Source organism: Macaca thibetana, chromosome X, assembly GCF_024542745.1.
Source record: "Macaca thibetana thibetana isolate TM-01 chromosome X, ASM2454274v1, whole genome shotgun sequence".
NCBI lineage: Eukaryota > Metazoa > Chordata > Mammalia > Primates > Cercopithecidae > Macaca > Macaca thibetana.
Window position 1 is genome coordinate 9,585,323 of NC_065598.1, and position 27,652 is coordinate 9,612,974.

At 48.0% G+C, this 27,652-nt stretch overlaps 2 protein-coding genes across 2 annotated transcripts in view; both read left to right on the plus strand.

The window, feature by feature from the left end:
• Nucleotides 1–26,629, plus strand: part of WWC3 (WWC family member 3) — a 128,824-nt gene extending 102,195 nt beyond the window's left edge. Inside the window, exons 12-23 of the mRNA XM_050776579.1 lie at nt 4,814–4,934; nt 6,456–6,530; nt 7,209–7,295; nt 8,261–8,453; nt 10,016–10,189; nt 10,603–10,754; nt 11,991–12,156; nt 16,622–16,786; nt 18,825–18,917; nt 20,859–21,086; nt 21,568–21,695; nt 23,579–26,629. Coding sequence (XP_050632536.1) covers nt 4,814–4,934; nt 6,456–6,530; nt 7,209–7,295; nt 8,261–8,453; nt 10,016–10,189; nt 10,603–10,754; nt 11,991–12,156; nt 16,622–16,786; nt 18,825–18,917; nt 20,859–21,086; nt 21,568–21,695; nt 23,579–23,645 — 1,649 coding nt within the window. The 3' untranslated portion in view covers nt 23,646–26,629. The remainder of the gene's footprint in view (nt 1–4,813; nt 4,935–6,455; nt 6,531–7,208; nt 7,296–8,260; nt 8,454–10,015; nt 10,190–10,602; nt 10,755–11,990; nt 12,157–16,621; nt 16,787–18,824; nt 18,918–20,858; nt 21,087–21,567; nt 21,696–23,578) is intronic.
• CLCN4 (chloride voltage-gated channel 4) overlaps nt 1–27,652 on the plus strand; it is a 508,359-nt gene that overhangs the window by 388,492 nt on the left and 92,215 nt on the right. The window lies entirely within an intron of this gene.

Consider the following 27,652-nt stretch of genomic DNA (forward strand, 5'->3'; position numbering starts at 1 on the left):
CAGAGTGAGGACCGCTGGCTTTCCAGGTCCATGGTGAGCTTTCCATTTAGGAATGTTGATGTGATCGGGAAGAGCACACACCTGCCCTTTCTGGTCTGTGTTGGGGAAAGATCACTGAAAATGACAAAGTTGTCTTTCCTAGGTACTTGGCTTGTTTTCAAAAAATACTTAATTGTTCAAAACTAGGGTAAGAACCACACAGTCTTCCACGTTCAGAGGCTGCTAGAGATGTACTAGGGCCTTCATGACCTTTGCAGCATGTGTGCCGAGATGGAACCGTCAGTGTGTGCCCGCCTGAGACCATTATGCCAACTGGTGTCTGGTTGTAGCTAGTGGAAATCTCGACTTCTTTTGTTGCTTTGACATCTCTTTATCTTTTATAGTTCTCAAGAACATAATTCTATCAAATGTGGAAGTGAAAATAATGTGTAATTTCAAAAGACATGCCCGTAAGTATCAGTCATTTCTACTGAATCAGTTTCTCTGGTGGTTCTTCAAATGGAGAAACACAGAGCTCCGTGGCGCCTCATCCATTCAGTTGGTGTTGGTTCAGCTCCTCCTTGGAGCCGGGGCCTTTCAGCATGTAGCCTGCTTGGAAGACCAGACTCCTATTGAAGGGAACGTTGACCCCATGTGCTTTTCTGAGCCAACCCATGGCAACTTTATCTTCCTTGGGTTTTAAAGAGGATCAAGAACAAGGTCTCCCATTCCTGAAGTTCAGCACATTTAACTGACTTTTATTTGCACAGCAAAAACGTTTTAAATATTCCGTTTAGGCAAGCACTAGATAACTTGTGCAGCATAGTGGATCTTCGCCAGGGGTGTTTTTGCCTCCTGCCCCTGGGGAACACTTGGCAATGTCTGGAAACAGTTTTGGTTGTCACAACTAGGGGATGGGAGATGCTCCTGGCATCTGGCGAGTGTAGGCCAGGGATGCTGCTAAGCACCCTACCACATACAGGGCGGCACCCGCCCCCGGCCTTGAGAATGATCCAGCCCCAAATGTCAAGAGGACTGAGGCTGAGAGACCCTAGTCACGTACTATGGAGTATTTATGCGGCAAAGGGTAGAAATAAAACTAGAGAGCAGAACCAGTGTGGTGTAGTGGCAACAGCTTCAGACTAGCACCTGGGAGACCAAGCTTTTGTTCCCTGCCCTGTCCACTTCTAGCTGTGTGACCTTGAACACATATCTGGACTGAGTGTCACTTTTTCCATCCTTGAATGCAGTGATCTTTGTAACCCCTTCCGTTCACCACCATTCTATTACCCAGGAGAGAGATGGATTGGTAGATCAATGGATAGGTTGATCACTCTATAAAACAGTAGTCTGTTGGCACTTATGTGCGTAACCGGAGGCCGTCATGTTCTGAGACTGCCCCATGGCTTTTTGGCATCTCTATTTTGGTGTCTGCCCCTGTGTTTGCAACACACTTTGGTATCCCCAGATACATTGTTTCTGAAGTCCATATATGCAGGTATCCTTCATTTGCTTTGTTCCTCTTTATAACCACAGATTGATTGCTCCATGTTTTTTCCATTCAGTCAAAAAATAAATATCCAATTAGGACTTTTTTCTTAGTCTCCCTCCTCTCTCCCACCACCTTCTCCTTAAGGGATTGAGATTCCAGAATGTCAGTCTAGTTAGGCATAAAATCTGCACAAGGCCCAAGGGCCACTTTGGGCCAGAGGAGAGACAGAATGGGAGGGAGAAGGGCTGACTTAATTTCACATCCTAATTTCTTTATTTTTCTTTCGCTTTTCCTTGGCAGATGCTATAATGGTTGAAACTTCTTAGATTGGGAATTATTTGCTTACGTGTGTAGACACTGCCATCTCGTGGTGGAGTCATAGCGCATTAGTGATTATTTCTTGTGTTACACTGCCATCTTGTGGCGGAATCTTATATGACACTGCCGATAAATTCTTGACTGACACTGCCATCTGGTGGTTGATTCTTATATGACATCGGTGGTGGATTCTTGGGCGACACTGCCGCCTAGCGGTACCTTTTATGATATTGCCACCTGGTGGTGGTTTTATATATTACGTATATTACATTGTTCCAAGGACACATTAATTTGTGTCCTTAGAAACTTGAAATGAGGGCCGGATTGGGTAGCCAGCTTCAGGCATGGACACAGGGGGGCCCCTCGCCTCCCCTGCCCCATCATGTATCAGCTGTGCTTGGAACATTGCGGTCTAAGTTTGGCCCCAGCAAGTCTTAGTAAGACAAAATTTTTGTAAGCTAAAAAATCAAATTGTCCAAACTTGCAAACCAGCCTCTGAATGATTTTTTCCTTGTGTTTTCAATCAGTCAGAGGAAACAGAAGGCAGGTCAGAGGAGTGGGGCAATACACTGTGATCTTTCATACTATTTACGTTTTTGTTGCAGTTTTGTCTTCCCTGGATTTTAAAAGTCAAATGTGTTGTGATTATGAAATACTTAGCTATTGTTATCTACCCATTAGTATTTGCTAATCAAAACCCATAAAAATCTTGACTTTGCTCATCTATTTATTGATGCTTTTATGATATTGATACTCCGTTTAATGTTGTTGGCTTAGATTCTCCAGTGTTTTCACTTTGTGCTTTTTTTTTTTTTAATCTCTTCTCATGCGGCTCGACAGAAGCGCTCACTGTAAGTGGCCTTGGGAGTCCCCCCGCTCAGTGTTGTTGCTCAGGCCCCAGGCACACCTTTGTGCTGTGAATGGATGTGTTCAGGATGGCTGGGGTGTGGCCAAGGAGGGGTTATCTTATAGCTGCGCTTCAACACAACTTAGCAATTGGCTTTATCGTTATCTCATTGTTAATATTCATGGCGGCTACTAAAGCTGTTTAAGAACTGTCCTAGAAGCTTTCACTGTTCATTCCCTGTATGTGTTTGTTTCTGGAATGTAATGGTGTTCATTGCTGTCATATGCCACCTGGCAGCTTTGCTATGCTGTGGTTTTTACTATATTTTCTTCCTTTTTACCAAGCAGTGTTCACATCCTTGGCTCTTACTGTCTGTCTGTCTTGAATGATGAAAAGGGAGTAAAGAGATTTTTCACATGAACATGGGGAAGATTTGACCCTTGTCTCCCTAGCACTGCTCCTGAGGGTCCACCTCTGTGCCTTGAAGCCCTAGGGCAGGCATCCAGGGTGTGGAGCGTGGAGTCTGTGCTTTTTCTCAGCCGGGGCAGTTGCTGATGGGACTTGCTCCTGGCAATTCCTACTTCCACCTACCTTGTGGGTCCGGTGACTCAGCCTGGGCTTCGAGGATTAGCTCCTTCATTTCTTTCCTCTCTGCATTGACTTCTATGGCATGATGAGAGGGAAACATGGCCAGACTTGTGCCCTGGGCTGGGGTGGTTGCAGGTGCTTAGGCTCGTTACCTGGTGCCGTTTCCTTGCAGGCATCTACAGTTGGGTCTGGGGACCTCATGTGTCAGGGTGGGAATGCAAATGGTAGTGGTGGTTTCCTTTGCTTGGGATTGATGCAGTGGATGGGGGGGCTTCCATTTGCAGTTGAGGGCCAGGTGTTTGGGTTCTTCCATGTGGCAGGGATAAAGAGGAGAGCTGGCCTCTGGAGTCCTGCGCTGTCTGAGAGGCAGTGCCTCTGGCCACCCCAGGATGGAGGCCGGCTTCCAGCCCTGGCTGATGGGGGAGAAGCAGCAGATTCCCCAGATGTGGTATGGCAGACCTTTGTAAGTTTCACTTGGCCTCCACTTGACCTTGCGAGGCCAAAGGCCACAGCCCCATGTGTTCCATGTGCTGTTGAACGTGTTTGTGTTTCATTGGTATGGATGATAATTTGGTTGAAAGGAGAGATGGTCACCAGTGGACTCAATTTAGGAAGGCACAGAGGTCAACACTTTCCGTTTCTAGAACTTAGCCAAAGAAAAGTGCAGAGATGGAAGCGGGGGCTGGCTTTGAGTGGTGGTGGAGTGCCCAGCCGGGGCTTCCAGTTCCGTTCCGTGTTCCAGCCGAGCACACCCGCCAGAAAACAGACTCCTGGGCTCACAGTTGCATTTAGCGCAGGAAGATTATATACCCGTTTGTATTGGTTTTGTTAAAAGGAACTTACTGCTCTGAGGAAATGGGTAGAAACGGCTGATGAAATGTTAAAAGGAAACATTTCAATGGCTATTTTTGGCTCTTGAGTAAAATAGATGTGAAAGATAAAATTAAGCAGCCCAGGAATAGTAGCATGCTAACCCAGAAGGGCGGCTGGGAAGGCTCCTGCCTGAGGTCACTAAGACAGCCAGGCTTGAGCCCCAGCTTCCTCCCCCGGGGCCACAGGCCTCCCAGGTGGCGTTTTCAGAGGATGAGTGTGGGTTCAACTGTGTCCTCTGCTTTGAAGGTTGCTAATTTTTCTAGGGTTTATTTGGATAATTAAAATGTTTTTTCCTGAGTATAAAAGCAGGATTTGTTGTGTGAAACATGGGAAATACCCGACAGGGTAAAGAAGGCAGTGAAAACCATGACCTCTTGGCGAGCGCTGCTGCTGTTCCCATCGGGCGAACGCTGCTTTCCTGTCTCGTGAGCGTGAGCGGCTTTCGGAAAGCGCCATTTGAGGGGCTTATCATCATCATCTTATGTTCTGTGTGCTCATGAAGGGGGTGGAAATAGATTTATGAATCCAAGAGGTAGCCAGAAGTTCATTTCTTCAATTTTCCAATATGAAAAACGACTAGAGCGCAGCATGTCTCTGTGTGTGCGTGTCCCGGCGAGTCTCTGGAACACTCAGTGACGTAGTGTGTGCTCCAGCGTCAAGGACCCTGGTCCCTGGTGCTGTTATTTCCTGACCCTGTGTGTGTCCCTTACTTGCAGCAGTGACTCTTCGAGAAGACAGTGCCAAGAGGTTGGAGAGGAGGGCACGCCGCATCTCCGCATGCCTGTCGGATTATTCACTAGCCAGCGACAGTGGGGTGTTTGAACCTCTAACCAAAAGGTGTGAAGCCAGTCTTACTATTTCCTTCTTCCTACGCAGAATCACCTGTGTTACTGGCAATCACAAAAAGATTCCATACCGAAACTTTCATACATTGACACTTTATTTGTCCAGGGGCAGAATATTTTTCTAGCTTCTTCACCTTTGGGTGGTTGGGTTTTAGAAAGAAGTCTTTCTCCCTGACCCTCGGGGCCTAAGGCTTGGGTCTGATGGAGCTCAAAAAGGAGAATCAGTGTATGGGAGAGCCCTGCTTTGCCGGAAAGAACATTCATTCATTAGAAATGAATTTCCTCCCTCCCTCCCTTCTTGTTTTCTTAGCTATAGGAATGGTTTCACAATGACACAGCACCTTTTGGAATTCCATGCTTTATTTTGATCGGGCATCTTTGATGTCATTATTTTTTCATACAATTTAAGTCTCCAGTATCTAGAAGACAGTTCACTTAAAGTTAATTTTTGAACATTTCCCCAAGTATCACATGTGGTTTTGAAAGGTGTGCAAAGTTACTTTCTTCTTTTATTTGTTGTTTGTTTGTTTGCTTGAGACAGGCTCTTGCTGTTGCCCAGGCTGGAGTGCAGTGGTGCAATCATAGCTCACTGCAGCCTCCAACTCCTGGGCTCAAGCAATTCTCCCACTTCAGCCCCACAGGTATCTGGGATTACAGGCATACACCACCGTGCCTGGCTAATTTTTGTATTTTTAGTAGAGATGGGGTTTCATCATGTTGCCCAGGCTGGTCTTGAACTCCTGAGCTCAAGTGATTGGCCCGCCTCTGCCTCCCCGAAGTGTTGGGATTATAGATCTACTCCTCCACACTTGGCTAATTTTTGTATTTTTAATAGAGACAGGGTTTCACCATGTTGGCCAGGCTGGTCTTGAACTCCTGGCTTCAAGTGATCCACCCGCCTCAGCCTCCCAAAGTGCTGGGATTACAGACATGAGCCATCATGCCCAGCTGCAAAGTTATTTTCCTAAAACAAGAACAACATAAAAAAGAAATAGGCTGGGCACAGTGGCTCACGCCTTTAATCCCAGCACTTTGGGAGGCTGAGGTGGGCGGATCACCTGAGGTCAGAAGTTCAAGACCAGCCTGGCCAACATGGTGAAGCCCTGCCTCTACTAAAAATACAAAAATTAGCTGGGCGTGGTGGCGGGTGCCTGTAATCCCAGCTACTGGGGAGGCTGAGGCAGGAGAATTGCTTGAGCCCAGCAGGTGGAGGTTGCAATGAGCCGAGATTGCGCCAGTGCACTCCAGCCTGGGCCACAGAGCCAGACTCTGTCTCAGAAACAAAACAAAATAAAACAACAACAACAAAAAACCCAGCAGTTTGTAGGCAGGTACCCAGTAAGATGCCTCATGGATTCTGGGGGCCTGCCCTGTTCCTTCAGACACATTATGACCTCATTGACTTACGTCACAACTTAATAAAGCCCTCTTTTAGCATGAGAGAGCTTCTGCAGAATCTGTAGCGATCGGTTCCCTCTGGAATGAAGTTGGTTGCATTTACCCCTGTGTTCAGGAACGAAGATGCCGAGGAGCCTGCCTACGGAGACACGGCCAGTAACGGAGACCCCCAGATCCACGTGGGACTCCTGTGAGTACAGACCCTAGCCTGTTGCCCCTCAGGCTGGGCTGGAGACCGGGTCCACCCCATGGCTCCCACCTGCACACACAGGGCTGGAGGGACCTTTGTTACCCCAGGTCTCAGGTGAGGGGACAGAGGTGGCAGGAAGGAGTGACGGGGAAAGGTGGCTCCACTGTTGTCTTCCAACACGGAGATGCACAGCTGGGAGCCGCCACTTCCTGAAGCCGGGGGCTCTGGCAGAGTGCGGCCTTCGGGGACGGTTGTGCCTGTGCCTGCCGGGGCTTGATTCTGCTCACTGCAGCGCGGGTAGCAGGCTCCCTCTCTCACCCTCAAGGAAGTAATCTGCTGGTTGGCAGGACAACAATTCTTGGTTTCTAATTAGAGTGTCAATAAAGGCAGTGGCTGCGAGGTGCCCCTGAGGGAGACAGGTGTTTGGGTCCCAGCCATTTCCTTTGCTCACTCTTTTCACTGCAGTCCAGGGCTCCTCCACCCAGCATGGTTGGCATTTGGTCATTGTTTGTTGCGGGGACTGTGCTGTACCTGGGCTTTACCCACTAGGTGCAGATGTGCCCTGGGGATAGGGTGGGGCAGAACCCCAGGCAGTAGATGGCCACTGCTGCGGTTGAGTCAGAAGGATGGTTTCACTGGGAGGCACCTGCCGTCCGTGACTCACGTCTGGTTTCCTAGGCGCGACAGCGGCAACGAGTGTCTCCTCGTGCACGTGCTGCAGCTGAAGAACCCAGCGGGGCTGGCGGTGAAGGAAGACTGCAAAGTGTAAGCCAGGCCCCAGGGCGCTGGCCAGCTGGCCACATGGCTGAGGAGGGAAAAGACAGTTTGGGAGCCTGAATTTCCAGGAAAGCACCAGGAAGTGTCTGTCTGAGGTGTAAAGTCTTCAGAAGAATCTAGTGAATGATTTCAGGCCGGTGCAGGTGCTGGTGCCAGTGCCCAGCTAGTGTGTGCCGTGTTGGCGCAGAGGAGCCTTTTGCATTCTCCTGGTGCTGGGGACGGGGTTGCTGATGCTGTCGTGCTCTTCTCTGTGATCTTGAGAGACCTCTGGCTGGGACCAGGGCGTCCTTGACGGAGCGGGGAGGAGAAAATAGGCGTCGGGAGCAGCTAGTGCCTTTGGCCTCAGTCGTGGGGCCGCTGCCTCTCTGAGCTCCATGGCTCCAGATGGGGGCCTGATGGAGGGTCCCACTTACCCAAGCAGGTGACCATGCCTGTAATGGTCTGTTCAGGGCACAGGGTGGGCCCCCTTTGGCGAGTGTTCTAAAGGCCTTAGGACCCCTGAGTGTGAGCAGCTGGGGGCTTGGCTGGGGTTTGGCCACCCCAGTGACCTCTGCAGTGCTCACAGATGGCTCAGCCCCTCCCATGTGCCAGACTTGGGGCAGGGAGGGTGGGAAACACGGGCTACCCCATGGGTGATGGACTGAGAAAGCAATGGGGGAGCCGTGCAGAAAGAGCTGAGGGGCAATTCCCAAAAAGATGGGGAGCAGCAGGGCCTGGAAGCGTCCACTGCTTCAGTCCTGGCTTGGAAGGCATCCTCCTTGTGGGGGACTTCCCCTATCCCTGGGGTACATCGGTCTATGCTTAGTTGAGAAAGGAACTTTTTGCAAAGGACTCTGAGACTGTAGCTACAGGTGGGGGCTCTGCGCGCATCGTGTAGGTCGTGCCTGCTCTGGGCCCGAGGCATCTGTGAGCGCCGCCTGCACGTGCTCTTCCCTCCCCCATTCTATTTGCAGCCACATCCGCGTCTATTTGCCACCACTGGACTTGGGCACGCCCAACACTTACTGCTCCAAGGCTCTGGAGTTCCAGGTGCCGCTGGTGTTCAATGAAGTGTTCAGAATCCCCGTGCACTCCAGCGCATTGACACTGAAGTCACTTCAGTTATACGTGTGTTCGGTGACTCCGCAGCTGCAGGAAGAACTGCTGGTATGGCGCCAGGCGCTCCGCCCGCCCCCGGCCTCCTTCCTTCCTTTGTGTTTCAGTCAGCCGGTCTTTTTTGTGTGTGTATCTTTCTTTCCCTTCTTTCTCTTGTACTCTTTTGTGATAATTTCTTAGTTTTTGTCTGTCTTTGCCTTTTGGCCTCCCTCTCTCTCTTCTGCCTCCGTCTCTGGTTCCCTCACTCCTTTCCCCTCTGCCATCCTTCCTTTCTCCCGTGGTGGGTTGCTTAGAAGTTGTGATCTTCTTAAGTATTTCTGCGGCTGGAAATACAAACAGGGATGATCCAACCAGTGATCTTGTCAAGTACGTTGTACTTTAAATGCGTCCTCTCAGCTAGTACTCACAAACCCTGTGGGATGCCTTTGCGTCAGCCCCATCTTCAGTCCAGGGAACAAAGTAGGGTTGACAGATTTAGCAAATTAAAATACAAGACAGTCAGCTAAATTCAAATTTCAAGTAAATTATGGATGTTCTTTAAAGCGTAAGTATTTCCCATGCGGTGTTTAAGACTCACAGGGAAACCCTGTGTTGTTTATTTGAAGTGCAGATTCACCGGGGTGCCCTGCATGTTACCTGGCAACCCTGGGACGAGGCCTCAGGAGAATCCGCAGTTTGTCCTCAGTATTCCAGCCATCCAGGGCCCATGCCAGGGTTGGAAGCCAGGGTGGATTCCTTCCATGGCCGGAGTGTTCTCCCTTGGTCCTCTCCCCTCAGCGGCACAATTAGGGCATGTAGAGTTCAGCAGTCGTTTCTTATTTCAGAAATTCCTCAGCAAATCTGCCTCATCAGGGCAGTAGAGCTGTGAGCCTGGCCCAGAACTCCGGGTTGCCCATTCTTTGCCCTGTCTGTTCCCTTCCCAGCACTTCCTGATTGGGTGGAACAGACGACCAGGGAGCCACCCATTAGACTCCTCTGCAGTTGCTTTCATTGTGCTGCAGTCCTTTAAGTAACCCCGTCTCTACTACAAATACAAAAAATAGCCGGGTGTGGTGGCACAGACTTATAATCCTAACTACTCGGGAGGCTGAGGCGGGGAAATCTGTTGAACCAGGGAGGTGGAGGTTGCAGTGAGCTGAGATCGCACCACTGTCCTGCAGCCTGGGCAACAGGGCGAGACTCCATCTCTCTCTCTGTCTCTCTCTCTCTCTCTCACACACACACACACACACACACACACACACACACACACACACACAAAGATTGAAGGGTGAAGTGAATTTTTTTGAGACCGGGTCTCTGTTGCCCAGGCTGGAATGCAGTGGTATGATTTCAGCTCACCGCAGCCTCCTAAGTAGATGGGGCCACAGTTGTACATCATCATGCCTGGCTGATTTTTAAATTTTTTGTAGAGGCGAGTCTTGCTCTTTTGCCCAGGCTGGTCTCGAACTCCTGGGCTCAAACAATCCTCCCACCTCGGCCTCCCAAATCCCATGCCTGGAATTACAGGCATGAGCCACCTGCCCTGCCTTAACTGAATATTTTAAAGGACTCTAGTCATTATGGTGAAACCATTCAGTGCCTGTTCTGACGTTTCTTTAATACCCCTGCAGGGCATTGCTCAGATTAACCTGGCTGACTATGACAGTTTGAGTGAGATGCAGCTGCGCTGGCATTCCGTCCAGGTGTTCACCAGCTCTGAGCCGTCGAGGACGCGGGAGCCTGGGTGTGCGGGAGAGAGCTCCGCCCGGGATCCTGCACACACCACCTCCATCTCCGGCAAAACGGTACTTGGGCCTGCTCTAAGGAGCTGATCGCTGCTGCCTTCATGACCCTGAGACTGACTTTGTCTTCGGGAAGTCATTTCTTAGAAGTGTCTTTGTAGATGTGAGTCAGTATAGTGAGGTAAAGGAGTAGTTTCCATACGGCCATTGCATGAGAATTTCTTTTTAATGCAAACGTGTTCATGGTACACATGGTCATGGGTGGTACATGGGTGGTACACTGGCTACTTTTAAATAGGAGCCCTCAGAGCTGCAGAAAAAGGCTACATGAATGCCTCCACCACAGACCTAGCTAGGGTGAGTTTCTTCTCACGGAAGGACAGCAGAGTGGCCTCCTACCTGTGCCATGTGGACACCTGCTGTGTACGCAGGGTCTGCTGGCCTGAACTGTCCTCACGCACCCCCTCCTCCTGCAGGATGCGGTGACAGTGCTCCTGGCCAGAACCACGGCACAGCTGCAGGCGGTGGAGAGGGAGCTGGCCGAGGAGCGGGCCAAGCTGGAGTACACGGAGGAGGAGGTCCTGGAGATGGAGCGCAAGGAGGAGCAGACCGAGGCTGTATCTGAACGGTAAGCGCTAGTTCAGCGGGCAGGCTCCGGCTCGTGCCCTCCCTGGAAAGGAGCATGGGTGCCCCGTGGTCAGAAGGCTCGTGAAAACTGTCGTGGGAAGCACATTTTCTCTGGGGAGACAGCCAGTGTGCCAGGCAGCGTAGCTGTCCCTGAGATGCACTTGCTTTCCTCAGCCATGCCTCCATAGAAGGTGCTGGGCAATCGTTAGGCACCACTGCCCAGAAGTTGATTCTGGAGGGAATTGAGTGCTGGTCTGGATGAGGGCAGCTCCCTGAACTCTCTCTCCTGACTCTCACGTGTGCTTTTCACCTTTTCCTTCTGTCTGTCCTGGAGTTTCTCGTCAAGAGTGGGGCTGTTGAAGTACTGCCCTCTCCCAGGATTGGATACAGTAAGGTCCCTTAAAGCTGTTGGATTTTTTTCTTTTTTAACACCTTTATTGAGATACAGTCTACCTCCCATACAGTTCACCCATTTAAAGTGCACAGTTAGGTGGTTTTTAGGACTGAATGGGCACAGTCAATTTTACAGCATTTTATTTTCATCACACCCTCTCTGCCTATCCCTAGCCAAATGCGCTCCCAGGTTCCCCTCTGATTCCCTGCAACTACAAATCTGCCCTCTGTGTCTATGGACCTGCCGGTCTGGACACTTCCTACAAAGGAGGTCATGCGGTGTCCCTTTCTGCTTCACCTGTTGGTGAATCCTTGGCCCCGCGGAGACCTGCATGTGATAGATGAATGATTCCGGTGAAGGGGCGCCTCTGGTGCCCTGGCTTGTGTTCGTCGTCTCTGGAGGTGCTGTACATATTGCTGTACTTCCACATTTTTCTATAAAGTGCACCATCTTTCCAGGGCTTCCTGCTGCTTCCCGATGGCTTTCCCTGAGCTTAGTTTACAGAGGAGTTTATTTTGGGGAACGATAGTGCATGCAGAGGGGAAGGTGTTGTGTTCAGGGATGGACAGGAGTTGGGAGGGGTTTGGGGCTGAGTGGTGCAGTTTTCTGGAATCTTCAGTGGCTGCCACTGGTGATAGAGAAAGCCCCTCTTAAGGAAAGTCCTTCAAGAGCCATCTTCCCTGGAAGACAGAAGCACCCTTTTACTTTATGAGAGACGCAACAGTCTTCAATCATTGGAAAGAAATAGGTTTTATTGCATTACCTCTACTACTGTGCTCTGAGAGTAGCATGAAATACATCCTGTTTGGTGACCATTTGGGCTTCTGCCATGTCCGCCTTCAGGAGTTGGCAAGCAGACTCGGTGGATAGCGGCTGTAGCAACTGCACCCAGACCAGCCCTCCGTACCCAGAGCCCTGTTGCGTGGGTATCGACTCCATCCTGGGCCACCCATTTGCTGCTCAGGCAGGGCCTTACAGCCCAGAGAAATTTCAGCCCTCACCTCTTAAGGTAAGTAGAAAACATAGGGGATTTTCCGGAGCCCCTCACCCCCAACATTTTGCCATATGTACTGCCCTGGAAGGAGAGGCTGTGTGCCCCCAAATTCTTCGTGGGAAGTGTGAGGGTATGGGGGAAGATGCACCAAAGGCAAGCAGAGCCGGGGCTCCTGGGGAGGAGAGCCACATGGCTGACCTGCACACACACCCAGTGGCCCGGGTGTTGGGCACAGGAGAATGTCGTGGTATAGGATGGACACTGCTGTTGGATTTGAGGGCCACAGCTAAGGCTGGGTTTACTGTGAGCTGAGGAAAAGAAGTGAATGGCCTCAGATCTGTAAAGGGCTTGAATAGGCACAGCTAATCCATTCCCACCTTCAGGGACAAACGAGGCTCTGGGGGGTTCATGAGTCCCACAGGTTTTGGACATTTGTAGTTCCTCTTCCCCTTTTGTGAAATGTAGAATAGTGCTGTCCTTTTGCCCCTTCTGCTCATCTGCCTCTAGCTGTACAGTCACCCTGTCTTTAGGGGAGAAGTCTCATGTTTACAGCGCCTGTGAAGTCAGGGAAGACACTGTCAATGCTGTTTCGAAACTTGGTTTCCCCACTGTTCAGCTCACAAAAGTATTTTATCACCCTCACGCCCCTGCTCTCACCCAGAAGCACAAAGTGAAATCTGCCCCTGGCAGCTTCCCAAGCTGTAACCCACAGCAGGTTCCTAGTTGTTGTTTTGGACCAGGTTGCTGGTCATGGCCCTTGTCCAACTTTCTGAGATCTCAAAAAGCAGCAGCCCAAGCCAGGGTGAGTGGCCGTGGGAGGGTTATTTGGTGTTTCCCCTTCCCTCAACTTTTAGTTTTGAAAAAGCGAAATCTGTGGAGAAGTTGCTAGAATAATGCAACAAATACCTATACACCTCACCTAGATCCCACAGTTGTTAGTTCTTCACCACATTTGCATTCTCCCTTTCTGTGTGGGCATCACAGATACAACATTAGTATAGTGGGTGAATAGGAAAAGAAAAAAAAAGCAAACAAACTCCCACCCTCGAGAGGGAGACGCCAGAGGAGACATCGCTAGCGTACGCTCCTGTCACCGAGAGCAAGGGGGCTTCTGGAGAATGCAATGGCAGGGAAGCGGGCGGACACCTGTAGAGAGGTTTGCAGTTTTAGAAAATGTCAGGATGATAAAAGGGTACAACTGCTATGGAAAACAGTATGGTGGTTCTTCAAAACATTAAAAATAGAACCACCATAGGATCCCGCAGTCCCGCTTCTGGGTATATCTGGGTGTATATCTAGAAGAATTGAAAGGATCTTGAAGAAATAATGTGCACACGCATGTTCGTAGCAGCAGCAGCATTCACAGTAGCCAAGAGGTGGAAGCAACTAAAGTGTCCATCATGGATGAGTGGATAAAGAAAACGTGGTCTATCCATGCAATAGAATATTAATCAACCTTAAAATGGAAGGAAATTCTGTCATGCTGCAACGTGGATGAGCTTTGAGGACTCATGCTGAGTGAATAAGCCAGTGTGAATATTTATTTAGTCTTCAACTCTTTGAGTTGCATGTCTCCTGGCATACAACTCCTAAAATCCTTAGAATCTGAAAGAAAATCTTTTTAGGTGCTAATGAATTGACTGGTGGCTGGTTAGAAAAGCACAAAAAGACAAATACCATCATGAGGTTCCTGGAGTAGTGAAATTCACAGGGCCGAAAAGCAGAATGGTGGCTGCCAGGAGCTTGGATGGGGTGTAGGGCTGTAGAACGGAGCTGGGGTCCGTTCGCCTGGTGCAGTAAAACCACGTGTCTGCACGAAGGTGTTTTGCAGGGGTAGAAAGAGGGTGTTTATTTGCAGGCGCCAAGCAAGGAGATTTGGGCAGCTCACACTTAAGACCCGGCCTTCTAATGCCTTGCAGGGAAGGGTTTTTAAAGGCAGAGGTAAATTTCAGGAAAGCAGAAGTCACAGGCAAAATCCTAAACCAATCTATGGAGGTTACACATTGCTTTTGGCCTAGAAGGATAGCATATCTTGATGTGGGGGCTTACAGGATGTAGGTGGATTCAAAGATTTTCTGATTGCAATTGGTTCAGGAGGCAAAGCTTTGTCTGAAAATTTGGGGTCAGCAGAAAAGATAGTTAGCTCTGACTTGTGGGTGTGACTCCCTGCAGACCTCTCAGGAAGAGATTCAGAATAAAGAGCAAGGGTCAGACTACAGGCCTTAGCTCCACCTTATGTGAGTTCTGTGCCAGCAGGTCCCTTTGGTGGGGGTCTGGGTTTCTGAAAGACAATCAGGCACATAGGTTAACATGTCTTTGGTTTCTCTTTTTTCTTTTCTTTTCTTCTCTTTTCTCTCTTCTCTCCTCTCTTCTCTTCTCTTCTTTCTTTTCTTTTTTGAGATGGAGTCTCACTCTGTCCCCCAGGCTGCAGTGCAGTGGCGTGATCTCAGCTCACTACAACCTCCGCCTCTTGGGTTCAAGCAATTCTTATGGCTCAGCCTCCCAAGTAGCTGGGATTACTGGCGCCCATCGCCCTGCCCAGCTGACTTTTTTTTTTTTTTTGTAGTAGAGATGGAGTTTCATCATGTTGGCCAGGCTGGTCTCAAACCCCTGGCCTCAAGTGATCCACCTGTCTTGGTCTCCCAAACTGGTGGGATTACGGGTGTGAGCCACCACGCCTGGCCAAGATGTCTTTAGTTTCTCTAGGGAACCAAACATCCCCAGACTCTAACTTGCTTGGCTATTGTTTTAGGCTACTATTACCTTCTTGCTTATCAAGTTACTTACTTACATCTCAGGGATAGCAAGGTACCTGGAATTTCCTTTGAAAGAAATGGATTTTCCTTTATGTCCATGCTCGAGAGGTCTGCAGGCCCCTAAAATGGGGTCTCTCCTCTGTCTCAGGAATGGGAATGGGGAGTTGTTGTTTAGTGGAGAGGGCAGAGTTTCAGCTTCACAAGATAAACAAGTTCTGGAGATCTGTTGCACAACAATGTGAATAGACGCCACTGAACTGTGCCTGTACAAATGGTTAATATGGTAAATTTTGTTGTGTGGTTTTTTCCCCACAATTTTTTGTGTCAGGTGTGGGAGCAGCTGGTGTGTGTTGTGGGGTGGTACTGAGGATGAAGGGAGTGAAGTGGCCAGATCGTGCAGGGCCCACTCAGGACCCTGCCTTTTCTCTAAGGGCATGAGAAGCTGGTGGGTTTTGAGCTCAGTGGCCACATGATCTGACTGAAGCTTTTTCGTTAGTGTTTTCTAAAATTTATTGATTTGAAGTTCACATAAAGGGAAGCATTTTAAAGTGTATGCGTCAGTGGCATTTGGTCCACAGTGTTGCTCACCCGCCACCTCTATTTAGTTTCCTGATGGAAACATCGCCCCAGAGTAAAACCCGTCCCCATTGAGCAGTCACTCCCATTCCCCCTTCCCCCAGCCACCTGCAGCTACCAAAATCTGCTTTCTGGTTATGGATTTACCTCTTCTGGATGTTTCCAGAAGTGGAATCATATACTATGTGGCCTTTGGTGCATGGTTTCTTTCACTCAGCACAATATTTTCAAGGTTTATTTACATTTTAGCATGTATAAAAACTCCATTGGTTTTTATGGCTGAATACTATTTCCTTGTGTGGAAAAGACCACATTTTGTTGATCCATTGATCTGTCAATGGACATTTGGGATGTTTCCACCTTTGGCCTAGTCAGTTTTCCTGGCATGTCCCTGGTTGCCATGTTGAGAATAGATCGAAGGGCAGAGAGTTGTGGAATTGGGAAGATCACTGAGGCATCTACTGCACTCATCTGGGCATGAGATGATGGCGACTCAGGTGAAGGGTTGCTGACAAGCACTCAAAACCCACTTGATGGCCGGGCGCGGTGGCTCAAGCCTGTAATCCCAGCACTTTGGGAGGCCGAGACGGGTGGATCACGAGGTCAGGAGATCGAGACCATCCTGGCTAACACAATGAAACCCCGTCTCTACTAAAAAATACAAAAAACTAGCCGGGCGAGGTGGCGGGCGCCTGTAGTCCCAGCTACTTGGGAGGCTGAGGCAGGAGAATGGCGTGAATCTGGGAGGCAGAGCTTGCAGTGAGCTGAGATCCGGCCACTGCACTCCAGCCTGGGCGACAGAGCAAGACTCCGTCTCAAAAACAAACAAACAAACAAACAAAAAAACCACTTGATGTTGAACACAGAGCCAGCAGGGATCGCTCTTGGACCAGATATGGGGTGTGCAAAAGAGATCAGGAGTCCGGGATGACCCTAATATTCTTCGCATGAACAAATGGAAAGTTGAGATCCCTGTGAGAGGAGGGGCTGGGGTGGGGTTGGGGGGATATCAGCCTTTCCATTGTGGACATGCCACGTGTGAAACTCCAGCTAAATCCTGAATGGAGAAGTGAAAGACATGGTTGTTCCTGTAAGTTTATTGCTCACGTTATGAAAGAAGCCATGGTCACGAGTGAAACACTCCCTAGGTTGATAAGGAAACCAACACAGAAGATCTCTTTCCGGAAGAAGCAGCCAGCCTCCTGAAGGAGCGGTCCAGCCGCCGGGCCCGAGGGTCACCTTTTGTTCGGAGTGGCACGATTGTCCGTTCCCAGACCTTCTCGCCTGGAGCACGAAGCCAGTATGTTTGCAGAGTAAGTTGGAATTCCTTTGTCACCTGTCTGGAATGTTTTCTCTTCCGTCCCCTTTGTGATTTTTTTTTTTTTTTTTTTTTCCTGCTGTTTATACTGAGAGGCATATGTATTTGCACCAATGATACCAATCCATGCACTGCGAACTTTACAGGTACGCGGTGATGACATCAGTGCTGTGATCTCCCCACATGCCTTACCATGCTTATCTAACTCTGGATTTGTTCAGGATTCAAATTCATCCCTTCCCCCAGTTTTCAGTGTTGTGTATGTACTGACCTGTGGGCAACAAGCAGAGCGAATCATTTCTACCTCAGCGTAAAGAACAAGTGGAAGCCGGGGTTCTCTTGAATGGGTTGAGCTGGAGGAGCCGGGAACCTGAGTGGCTTGGAGCCCTGTGGGGCAGCCAGGTCTCTGGGTCAGAGGGTGGGTGGTCCTGGCAGAAGGACAGTGGGTTCTCACTTACCCACATGTAAATTTCCAACCTGCGGATGAGTGGGAGACACTCAGCAGTTCTCAGCCATGGCTGCGCCTTGCAGTCAAATCACGGGGAGGGGGGGAATTCAACAGATCCTGGTACCCACATAGCACCCCAGAGATTTGCCATTGGTCACAGGTAAGGCCTGGGCATCAGAACTTCCGGAAGCACCCAGATGCTTCTAGCATGTCACACAAGGCTGAGAACCCCAAGGTGGGTGGAGGGAAGACTCGAGCCAGTGTGGTCAATGAAGGTAGAACAGAGTAATAGTGCCAGCATGGACTTGTACAGAAAGGGCTTTTAAGGATGGTGGCTCATGACACAGTGACCTGGAGGGGCCGTTTGGTTGAGAACCATGACCCTTCCTGCACCTCTGAATTGAGGCTGTTGAAGAAGGCGTCTGCCCTGGAGGCGCTGGCTCCATGAGGGCAGAGCCAAGGCAGATCTTCGGAGAGGGAAGGACCTGAGACCCTCAAAGGAGATGTTGCAAACACTGTGGGAGGGGGCCTAGGTGGCCAAAACGCCCTCTCAGCCATGTTGGTGAGACCTGCCGCTGTTGTCCCATTGGTCCAAAGTGTCCCTGCTGGCAACTGCCCCGGATGGTGCCGGGTCCAGTCTGGGCCCTCCCACTCGTCATGCTTCAGCCCCATGGAGGCTGATGCTCAAGCGCTTGGCTGGACATTCTAGATGGAAGGCCACACTCACTGTCCTCCTTGTTCCAGGCTCCTGCCAAGTCACCAACGTGCCGGCTGGAGGGGCTGCTTATTGAGGGGGGAAGGGTGCAAGCGGGTAGTGCTTTGCTTACCCAGAGGAAAAGCTCTGTGTGCCTGCGTAACAGCTGTACTTACTGGCAATGCTTCTGGATGCTTCGCTATTCTGTATGTTTGTATGAATGCCGTGCAGGTGTGCTGCCAGGCCGTTGCACTTCCTGAGTAGGTTTACTGGCGTGGAAAATAAGGCCATGAAGGCAGGGATGTTGGATTTCTCAGAGTCACACTGATCCTGAGGTGACACCCTGCCACCAAATGAAGGCTGTAATGACTTGACTCCCATAAAGATGACATTCTTTACTTTCTTGTTTAAAAGTACACCCTGTCCTTTGATGAGCACAGCTGCAGTTGGCAATGTTGGCTTGTGCTACTACCAGGAGTGAGTCTCTTTTGGAAGTCATTTTCCCCAGCTATTGCCAAAGCCACAAATACAGCACGTGAGAAAGACTGAGGAAAAGTGAACCATGCTGAGGGCAGTGCTGGCCTTCGTGGGGACCGTATAGGGCACGAAATGGCATTGGTATGGATCACATGGAGATTTTGTTGGCTCAGTTAGCCTGGAAACTGGGGGAGGGTTTCATTTGCTTGTTTTTGTTTTGTTTTGTTTTTTCATTTTAGCAGAAACTCTTGTTTAAATTGAAACCCAAAGACCTCCAAGCACCAATAATCATAAGTGCACTTGAGGGCCTGTGAAGAGGATGAAAATAATCCATTCTGAGACTCTGAGTACACACAGAGAATGAACTGTGCGTTGCTGAGAAATTGTTTCTGAACATCATTCTTTTTGGTACAGCTTTATCGTAGTGACAGCGACAGTTCAACGCTGCCCCGGAAGTCCCCCTTTATCCGAAACACTTTGGAAAGACGAACCCTTCGCTATAAGCAGGTGTGTGTCCTGTAAACAAATATGGAATCTGTGCTTGCCCTGCGAGTGATTTTTACAAGCCTTAAAAGGTAATATTTAAGGTCATGTAAATGAAAAGGTAGTATTTGTATTTCTTGTTTACTTAACAGATGTAATGTCATAATGTTGCTAATATTTCTTAAGATAGTATCATGGTTTCAGATAATCCATGATCTTTACATTCTTCAGTATAATAAATAACCATTTCTATATAATAGGCTCTTTTCTCTTTTTTTGACAGGAGAATATATATAGTTTAGAAAAGTTGAGTTTTTCAACGTATTACCTTTCTGGGCAGGGATCGTTTGAAAATATATATATATATATAGTGTGTGTGTGTGTTTGTGTGTGTAGAGAGGAAGAGAGACGGAAACACAAAAAACCCCTGATTTCCATGTGGCAGTTGTGCTCTACCACGTAGAAGAGTGGCTGCTGACTGGGAAGAAAAAGAAAGTTTATAATTTGGGCCAGGCGCAGAGGCTCACGCCTATAATCCCAGCACTTTGGGAGGCTGAGGCGGGCGGATCACCTGAGGTCAGGAGTTCGAGACCAGCCTGTCCAAAATGGTGAAACCCTGTCTCTACTAAAAATACGAAAATTAGCCAGGCATGGCAGCACGTGCCTGTAATCTCAGCTACTCAGAAGGCTGAGGCAGGAGAATTGCATGAACCCGGGAGGGCGGAGGTTGCAGTGAGCTTAGATCACGCCACTGCACTCCAACCTGGGAGACAGAGCAAGACTCCATCTCAAAAAAAAAAAAACCAAAAAACAAAAGCAAAGTGCATAATTTGGCTGTAGAAGTGTCTCACAGCAGCACCGCTGCTGGCATTTCAGACAGGCTCATTCTTTGCTGTAGGGGCTGCCCCGTGCACTATAGGATGTTGAGCAGCGTCCCTGGGCTCCACCCACCAGATGCCAGTAACACCCCATCACACACACAGCAGTTGTGACACCCAAAATGTCCACAGACATTGCCAGCTGTCCTCCGGGGGACCAGATTCTCCTGGTTGAGAACCATGAAGCTCTGCTGGGAATTCAGCAGTGCTTTTAAATAATTTATATTAAGTTACAACCCATATTTGCATTTAAATTCTGTGCATGTGCAAAATAGTGTTTTGTGTGTAGAAAGCATGCCGTGACTCAGGCCACTGACCCATGGTGATTGGCAAATGGATTTGTGGTTTTGCTGCGGTGACTGCTCTCTCAGGGTTCTGTTTCCCGTTGGATGGGAAGTACAGTTCGGCAGACAAGTCTTTTCCCTGTCGGGCTTTCCTGAACATAGGTATGTTTGCTTACTTGAGGCTTATATGGGGAGGAAGCTTTGGAAAGCTTGCACGTGTGTGTCTGCGTGTTTGCGTGGGTGTGTGTATACTTTTTCTTTTAAACAACAAGTGCTCATGTGGTTCATAACATACTTTCTTTCCCGTTGTACAGTGGATCATTAAGATTTTTCCATGTCCATATATTTTTTCAACTTGTTACAATGGCTACATTTTATACTGGCCTTGTAATTTATTTAATGTTTCCTGCTGTTATAGACTTACGGTTTTTTTCTGTCATAAACCTTAATGGGACCACTTTTGCATGTCAACAGTTATGCCTTTCAGATGCAAGTTTGCTTTAGACATATATATATTCTCAAATGGCCCTTCAGAAAGATTGTGCCCTTTTTTGATCCTGCCAGCCCCATGTAAGAGCATCTGTTGCTGCACGCTTCTGCCAATACATAGGTCATCATTAAAGAAAAACAATTTGCCGTTACTAACCTTGATGCTGAACTAGAGGTTTACATTACTCTTGCCCACATCTGTGTTTTTTAACCTTGGGCGTGCTTAGAGAAATACATGTGCCTGACTTGTCTCCTATTGTGGAAGAACCTTCTAGAAGGCCTGAGTGAGGGCTCACAGCTGGTGTCTCTTGCAGTCATGCAGGTCTTCCCTGGCTGAGCTCATGGCCCGCACCTCCCTGGACTTGGAGCTGGATCTCCAGGCGTCAAGAACACGGCAGAGGCAGCTGAATGAGGAGCTCTGTGCCCTCCGTGAGCTGCGGCAGCGGTTGGAGGACGCCCAGCTCCGCGGCCAGACCGACCTCCCACCCTGGGTGCTTCGGGACGAGCGGCTCCGTGGCCTGCTGCGGGAGGCCGAGCGGCAGGTGGGGTCCCCTGTGGTCAGCTCCCGCCTGCACCTCACTGCTCCCTGCTCCAGGCTGTGAAGGGAGCCTCCCAGACATGGAGGTGGTCCCTGAAGTGCCCCACCACTGGGCTCTCGGAGCCCCTTCTCCCTCTGTGGCCTGCGAGGATGGCGTCTGTGTGGCTCCTGCGTCCATCTGGAGGCTGCGGGTGCTGGAGGAAGGGTCACGGGCCCTCTCCACCTTGTGGGGGAACATTCTGGGTCCCTAGTTGTCAGGCCTGACTCCAGCCACCCCTGGCCTCTGTCTCCTAGGAGGAATTCCTTGGGGGGTTGGGGAGAGTGTGGGTGAGGTAGTCCTTAGTCCCTCCTGGGTCGCACCTCACTGACTGTGGTTGGTTCTTCTGGGCTGCAGGGCTGGCAGTGACTTACTCATTCTTCCTTAAAAAAAAAAAAAAAAAAAAAATCAATAAAATCACCTTGTTGGTCCAATGTTGCTGTTCCAGACAAGACAGACCAAACTTGACTACCGTCATGAGCAGGCAGCTGAGAAGATGCTGAAGAAGGCCTCCAAGGAGATCTACCAGCTGCGTGGGCAGAGCCACAAAGAGCCCATCCAAGTGCAGACCTTTAGGTATGGCAGAGGCGCAGCAAGACTGGCCCCTTAGTCCTGCTTCCTCCTTACTGTCGTGCCTTTGGCATGGTAGAAAGTACAGTGAGTCTGTTTTTGTTTTTCTTTTGAGACAGTCTCACTCTGTCACCCAGGCTGGAGTGCAGTGGCGCGATCTCATCTCACTGCACCCTCTGCCCCCTGGGCTCAAACAAGTCTCATGCTTCAACCTCCCGAGTAGCTGGGATTACAGATGCGTGCTACCATGCCCGGCTAATTTTTAAATTTTAGTAGACTGGGTTTTGCCATGTTGCCCAGGCTGATCTCAAACTCCTGACCTCAAATGATTCACCTGCCTCGGCCTCCCAAAGTGCTGGGATTACAGGCGTGAGCCCCTGCGTCCAGCCCCATGAGTCTTTAAAACCCATGGAAAGTCGAGAACAAAACAGGAATCCACTGCAGCCAGTAGTGTATTTTCATGTTTTTATCCTGATCTTTTTTCCCTACAGTTTTTTTTTCATGCCACTTCTAATCATAATGTGGGTTCAATTTTGCATTTAGCATTTTTAAAATTAAAATATTCCATGTTGCTGTATAATCTGCTATCTTGTAATGTCTCATCTAATAGTTTACTCAACCACTATATTTTATAACATGCTGCTCATCTTCAAATGTTGGCTATTGTAAATAACAGTGATAAACATACACATACATATATGTCCCCCCAATCCCAGACAGGGTCTCACTCTGTCACCCAGGCTGGAGTGTGGTGGCTCAGTCATGGCTCATTACAGCCTTGACCTCCCAGGCTCAAGTGATCCTCCCACCTCACCCTCTCAAGTAGCTGGGACTGTAGGCACATGCCACCATGCCCTGCTCATTTTTGTAGAGATGGGGTCTCACTGTGTTGCCCAGGCTGATCTCAAACTCCTGAGCTCAAGCGATCCACCTGCCTCAGCTGACCAAAGTTCTAGGATTACAGGCATGAGCCACTGCACCTGACCACCTTTGCTTTTTCAATTAACTTTTGATTAAGGCAAAATGTATCTGCAGGAAAGCTGTATATCATACACACATGGTCCAGTGAATTGTTACAAACTCGTCCTAAGAATCGATCATTATCAGCGCCCCCAGATCCCACACTAGAGTAACCACCACCTTGAATTCTAATAGTATCGATTGGTTTTGTCTGTTTTGTTTTTGCTGAGGGGATTTTTACAGATATATCAATATTCTTTTGTGTCTGTGGAAAAATTAAGTTGAAATTCACATAACATAAAATGACCATCTTACACTTCAGCCTTTGGTGCATTCACAATGTTATGCAACCACCCCCTCTGTCTAGTTCCAGAACATTTTTACCACCCCAAAAGTAAACCCTATACCCATTAAGCAGTCACTCCCCCTTCTCCCTCCCCTAGCTCTGTCTCTAGGGATTTGCCTTTCTGACTGTTTCATAGGAATGGGATCATATCTTACGTGGACTTTTGTGTCTGGCTTCTTTCCCACAGCTGAGGGTTTTCGAGGTTCATCCATGTCGTAGCCTATGTGTCAGTGTGTCCTTCCTTGTTAAGGGTGAATAAAATGTGTCTGACTTTTAGCCCTAATTTTTGTATACATTAAATATTCACATAGTTTTCACTTTTTCATTCATTTGTTAATACGACAGGTATTTCCTGAGCACCTAATATACACCAGGCATTGTTCTAGGCACCCAAGATGAAGAAACCCCTGCCCTTACGGTTCTTCATAATTCACATTTGGAGACTCTGTATACAAGCACATGTGTTGTTGGGGACTTAAATTCAGTTTGTTGTATGAATAAGAAAAGCCATGATTGATATGAGAGCCACCAGCTTTCCGTGTCTTCATATCAGCTACTGACGTGTAATTCTCTCCGGTCCCAGGGAGAAGATAGCATTCTTCACAAGGCCAAGGATCAACATACCTCCTCTCCCAGCCGACGACGTCTGATGGAGTGCATTGTGCACATGAAGTATTTATCCGCCTGTTTTATTTTCATGAAGTTCCTAGACTAGCTGAATTTGTCTTTAAAATATTTGTGCAAAGCTATTAATATACACATTTTGTAAAAAAAAAAAAAAAACACGTATATCTATTCATATATATTTTATAATAGTGACGGCAACAGGGCTTGGTTTTTCCTTGTTGTGAAATCGACATCTCTGAAGACAGGTTATTTTATAAAAGATCAATTATCATGTTAAGAATGTACAGTTTTTATGCTGTTTTATTTGACTTAAAGGCTGGAAGACAGAAACGAAGTGAGTTCAGGCAAATTCACTGTATTGTAATTTATTTATAGTACTTTTTTTTCCTTGAAGGAAAATACTGACTTTAAGATGTATTTTAAGACTGAAATTTTGTTCTTTAGTACTTTTCATGCAGTAGAATGGAACTTGGGGCTGGTTTTGTTTTTGACACCTGAAATGCAAACACTATGTGCTAAATTTGTCACGTATCATATGTGCATTTACCATGTATATTGTACACGTTCACTCCCTTGATGTCATGTTAAAATGTCCCCTGCAGTGATTCAGTCGTGACTCAGAAGCATGTGTGTGTTGCAGAGGTCAGTCTCCGGCGTGGGCTGCACGCCAACCGCTCGTTTCTGTATTGTCTTCGGATACATCTCTCTGTGCTCAGCGTGAGTCTGAAGCAGGCGCCAGAGCCTCTGGTGTATGGGGCTTCAGCCTGCTTGCTTGTGGTGGCTGTCTGTGGGTCTTCAGCCTGCCTGTCCGTGGTGGCTGTCCATGCTGCCCGCCTCCCCCCACCCTGCCCTGTCCGACTGTAACAGACCAGGAAGGTGGTGGAGGAACTCCTGCCACGCCACTGTGTCATGAAGGAAAGTGAAAGGGAACGAGGAAGTAGGAACGCCCACGCTCATTGACTCCGTGGATGAATATAGCAGTTAGGACATAGACACCATCACCTTTGAAGGTGCTTGTTTGGGGGAGGAAAGGACATACGGGTAACTAGAACTACCCAGCGAGTCGTCCAGAGGAGAGGATTGGGTTTGAGTCAGAAGGCTCCCTGTACTGGAGTCGACCCACTATTCCTCAAGAAATCTTAGAACTAGCTTGTGAGGAAAAACATTTTTTAATGTAATAAAAATATGCCATTATTCTTTGAAATGCCAAATGATATAAATATTTTGCCTAATACATATTTATTATAGATGAAATGCATTCTTCTCAATGAGGCCTCGATTTGAGTCAATGGGGTGGGCCACAGGAAATGTCAGAGGAACCAGAACTCAGAACTCTTCCTCCTGGACCTTTCTTCCCTTCCCTTGGAGATACCCCTTTGAATCAGGCCTCTCTCTTCTCATCAGTCTGTAGCTTCCCCCCTTGTATAACCTGCTTTCCTTTTTACATTTATTAAAAGTGGATTTTGTAAAAGCATTTCATTGACACGCGACCTATCACGGACAATGGAATTCGTCAGTGGTGGTAAGACTGAAATCCTGATGCTTTTCACACTTCTTGTCTCTTGCTATGTATTTCTGCCTCTAGCCTTGCATGTTTTGCCTTTTTTTTTTTTTTTTTTTTTCTTTTTGGCCAATTCCTTTTTACATGTGCCCACAACAGAGGTGGGGAGACACGGAGCACCCTGGGTCCTTCCCAGTGCTGCTGGGCAGGCCCTGTCTCCAGGCCCCAACTGTTGAAACTTTGAAGGGCAATAAACAACCATCCACACTGCCAGACCCTAGGCTGTTCAGGGGTGCAGCTCATTTCCACCTCGGCCCCAGGACACCGAGCCTGTGCCCCACAAGGATCTCTCTAAATGGGAGGGATTGAGGCTACTTTTCTGCCAACCCCTGCTAAGTAGTTGTGTGGGGAAACCCACTGTGTCAGTGCAGGAAGCCCCAGACAAATGTTTTCAAATAAATTTCACTGCCCAGCCTGCACAGATTTCCATTTGAAGTACTTCCCTTCCACCCTGACACCCAAAGGGTTTTTTTTTTTTTTTTAAGAGACAGGGTCTTGCTTTGTTGCCCAGGCTGGGGTGCAGTGATGTGATCATAGCTCACTGCAGCCTCAACCTCCTGGGCTCAGGTGACCCTCCTGCCTCACCCTCCCAAAGTTCTGAGATTATAGGCATGAGCCACTGTGCCTAGCCTATTTTGATTTTTTTCTTAGAGTCAAGGTCTTGCTCTGTTGTCCAGGCTGATCTTGGACTTGCGAGCCACCATGCCTGGCTGGGTTTTTTACAAATAGAATCTCACTGATAGCCCGCAAGAAACAGATGCCGCCCCTGCTTCCATATCAGTTCAAGGAGCCCTCGTGTTTGCCACCTTTCCTTTGAACTTCCCCCTGCCTCCCTGCCTGTGTCTGCTTTTGCAGCTCAATGCAGCCATGACAAGGAAAGAAAAGACAAAGGCAGGCCAGAGAGCTGGGCAGTTCTCTGCAGATGCAGATGCAGGCAGTGGAGGTGGCCCGAGCAGGCAGAAGGACACCAAGCGCCCTATGCTGCTTGTCATTCATGACGTGGTCTTGGAGCTTCTGACTAGTTCAGACTGCCACGCCAACCCCAGAAAATACCCCACATGCCAGAAAAGTGAAGTCCTATGAGCTGAAGGGGTGTTTCCATCTATGTTTCAATCTCTCCATCTACCAGGCCTCACGATAGAAAAAAAACCAAAACGCTGCCAGGTTTTAGGAGCAGTTCTGGTCTCAAAACCATCAGGATCCTGCCACCAGGGTTCTTTTGAAATAGTACCACACGTAAAAGGGAATTTGGCTTTCATTTCATCTAATCATTGAATTGTCAGGCTTTGATTGATAATTGTAGAAATAAGTAGCCTTCTGTTGTGGGAATAAGTTATAATCAGTATTCATCTCTTTGTTTTTTGTCACTGTTTTCTCTCTAATTGTGTCATTTGTACTGTTTGAAAAATATTTCTTCTATAAAATTAAACTAACCTGCCTTAAGAACAGAGTGGAAATGTGTGGTTTTATGGAAAAAAATGTTTAATTATGGAAGCTTAAATATATAAAAATGTGTGTTTTTAAGCATAAAAATAGAGTTATAAAATCAGAGAAAATAGTAAGCTGAACCCAGGCCTCATCCAGCTTCAACACGATCAGTCATGGCTGTCCTCTCCTTTACCCTCCAGCCCACCTCCTCCTCTTAGAATTTGAAGCAAAGCTGATACGCCTTATTGTTTCATCTTGAAATATTTCAATATGTATTGCTAAAAGAGAAAAACACAATAACCTTATCATATCCTAGCATTTAATAATTCCTTACTGTTACTAAATATCCAAGGTTTTCGCTTCCAATTATCTCGTGTCATTCTTTTTTTAACTCTTTGAACAGAATCTAAACATGATCCACTTATTAGGATTTTTTTTTTTGGTCTGTGTTTTTCTTTTTTGGTAATAGTTTTTCTTGATATATAACTGACATGCCATACAATTCACCCATTTAATATGTATAATTCAGTGGTTTTAGTATATTCAGAGTCGTGCCAATATCACAATTTTTAGAACGTTTTCATCATCCCCCAAAAAAGCCCCCAAACTCATTAGCAGTTGCTCCCCATTCCTCTGAGACCCCAGCAACCACTAATCTCTCTTGTCTCTACACATTTGCCCGTTCTGAACATTTCATATCAATGACATAATATGTGGCCTTTGTGTCTGGGTTCATTCACTTAGCATATGCTTTCAAGGTTCATCCATGTTGTAGTGTGTGTTGAGACTTCATTCTTTTTTATGGCTGAATCATCTTCCATTGCATGGATAGGCCACATTTTCTTCATTTATCAGTTGATGGACACTTTGCTTCCCCGTTGTGGCCATTATGGATAATGCTGCTATGGAATTTCACATTTAAGCTTTTCTGTGGATATATGTTTTCATTTCTCTTAGGTCTATACCTAAAAGTGGAATCACTGGGTTACATGGTAATTCCATGTTTAACTCTTTGAGGACTTGCCAGACTGTTTCCAAAGC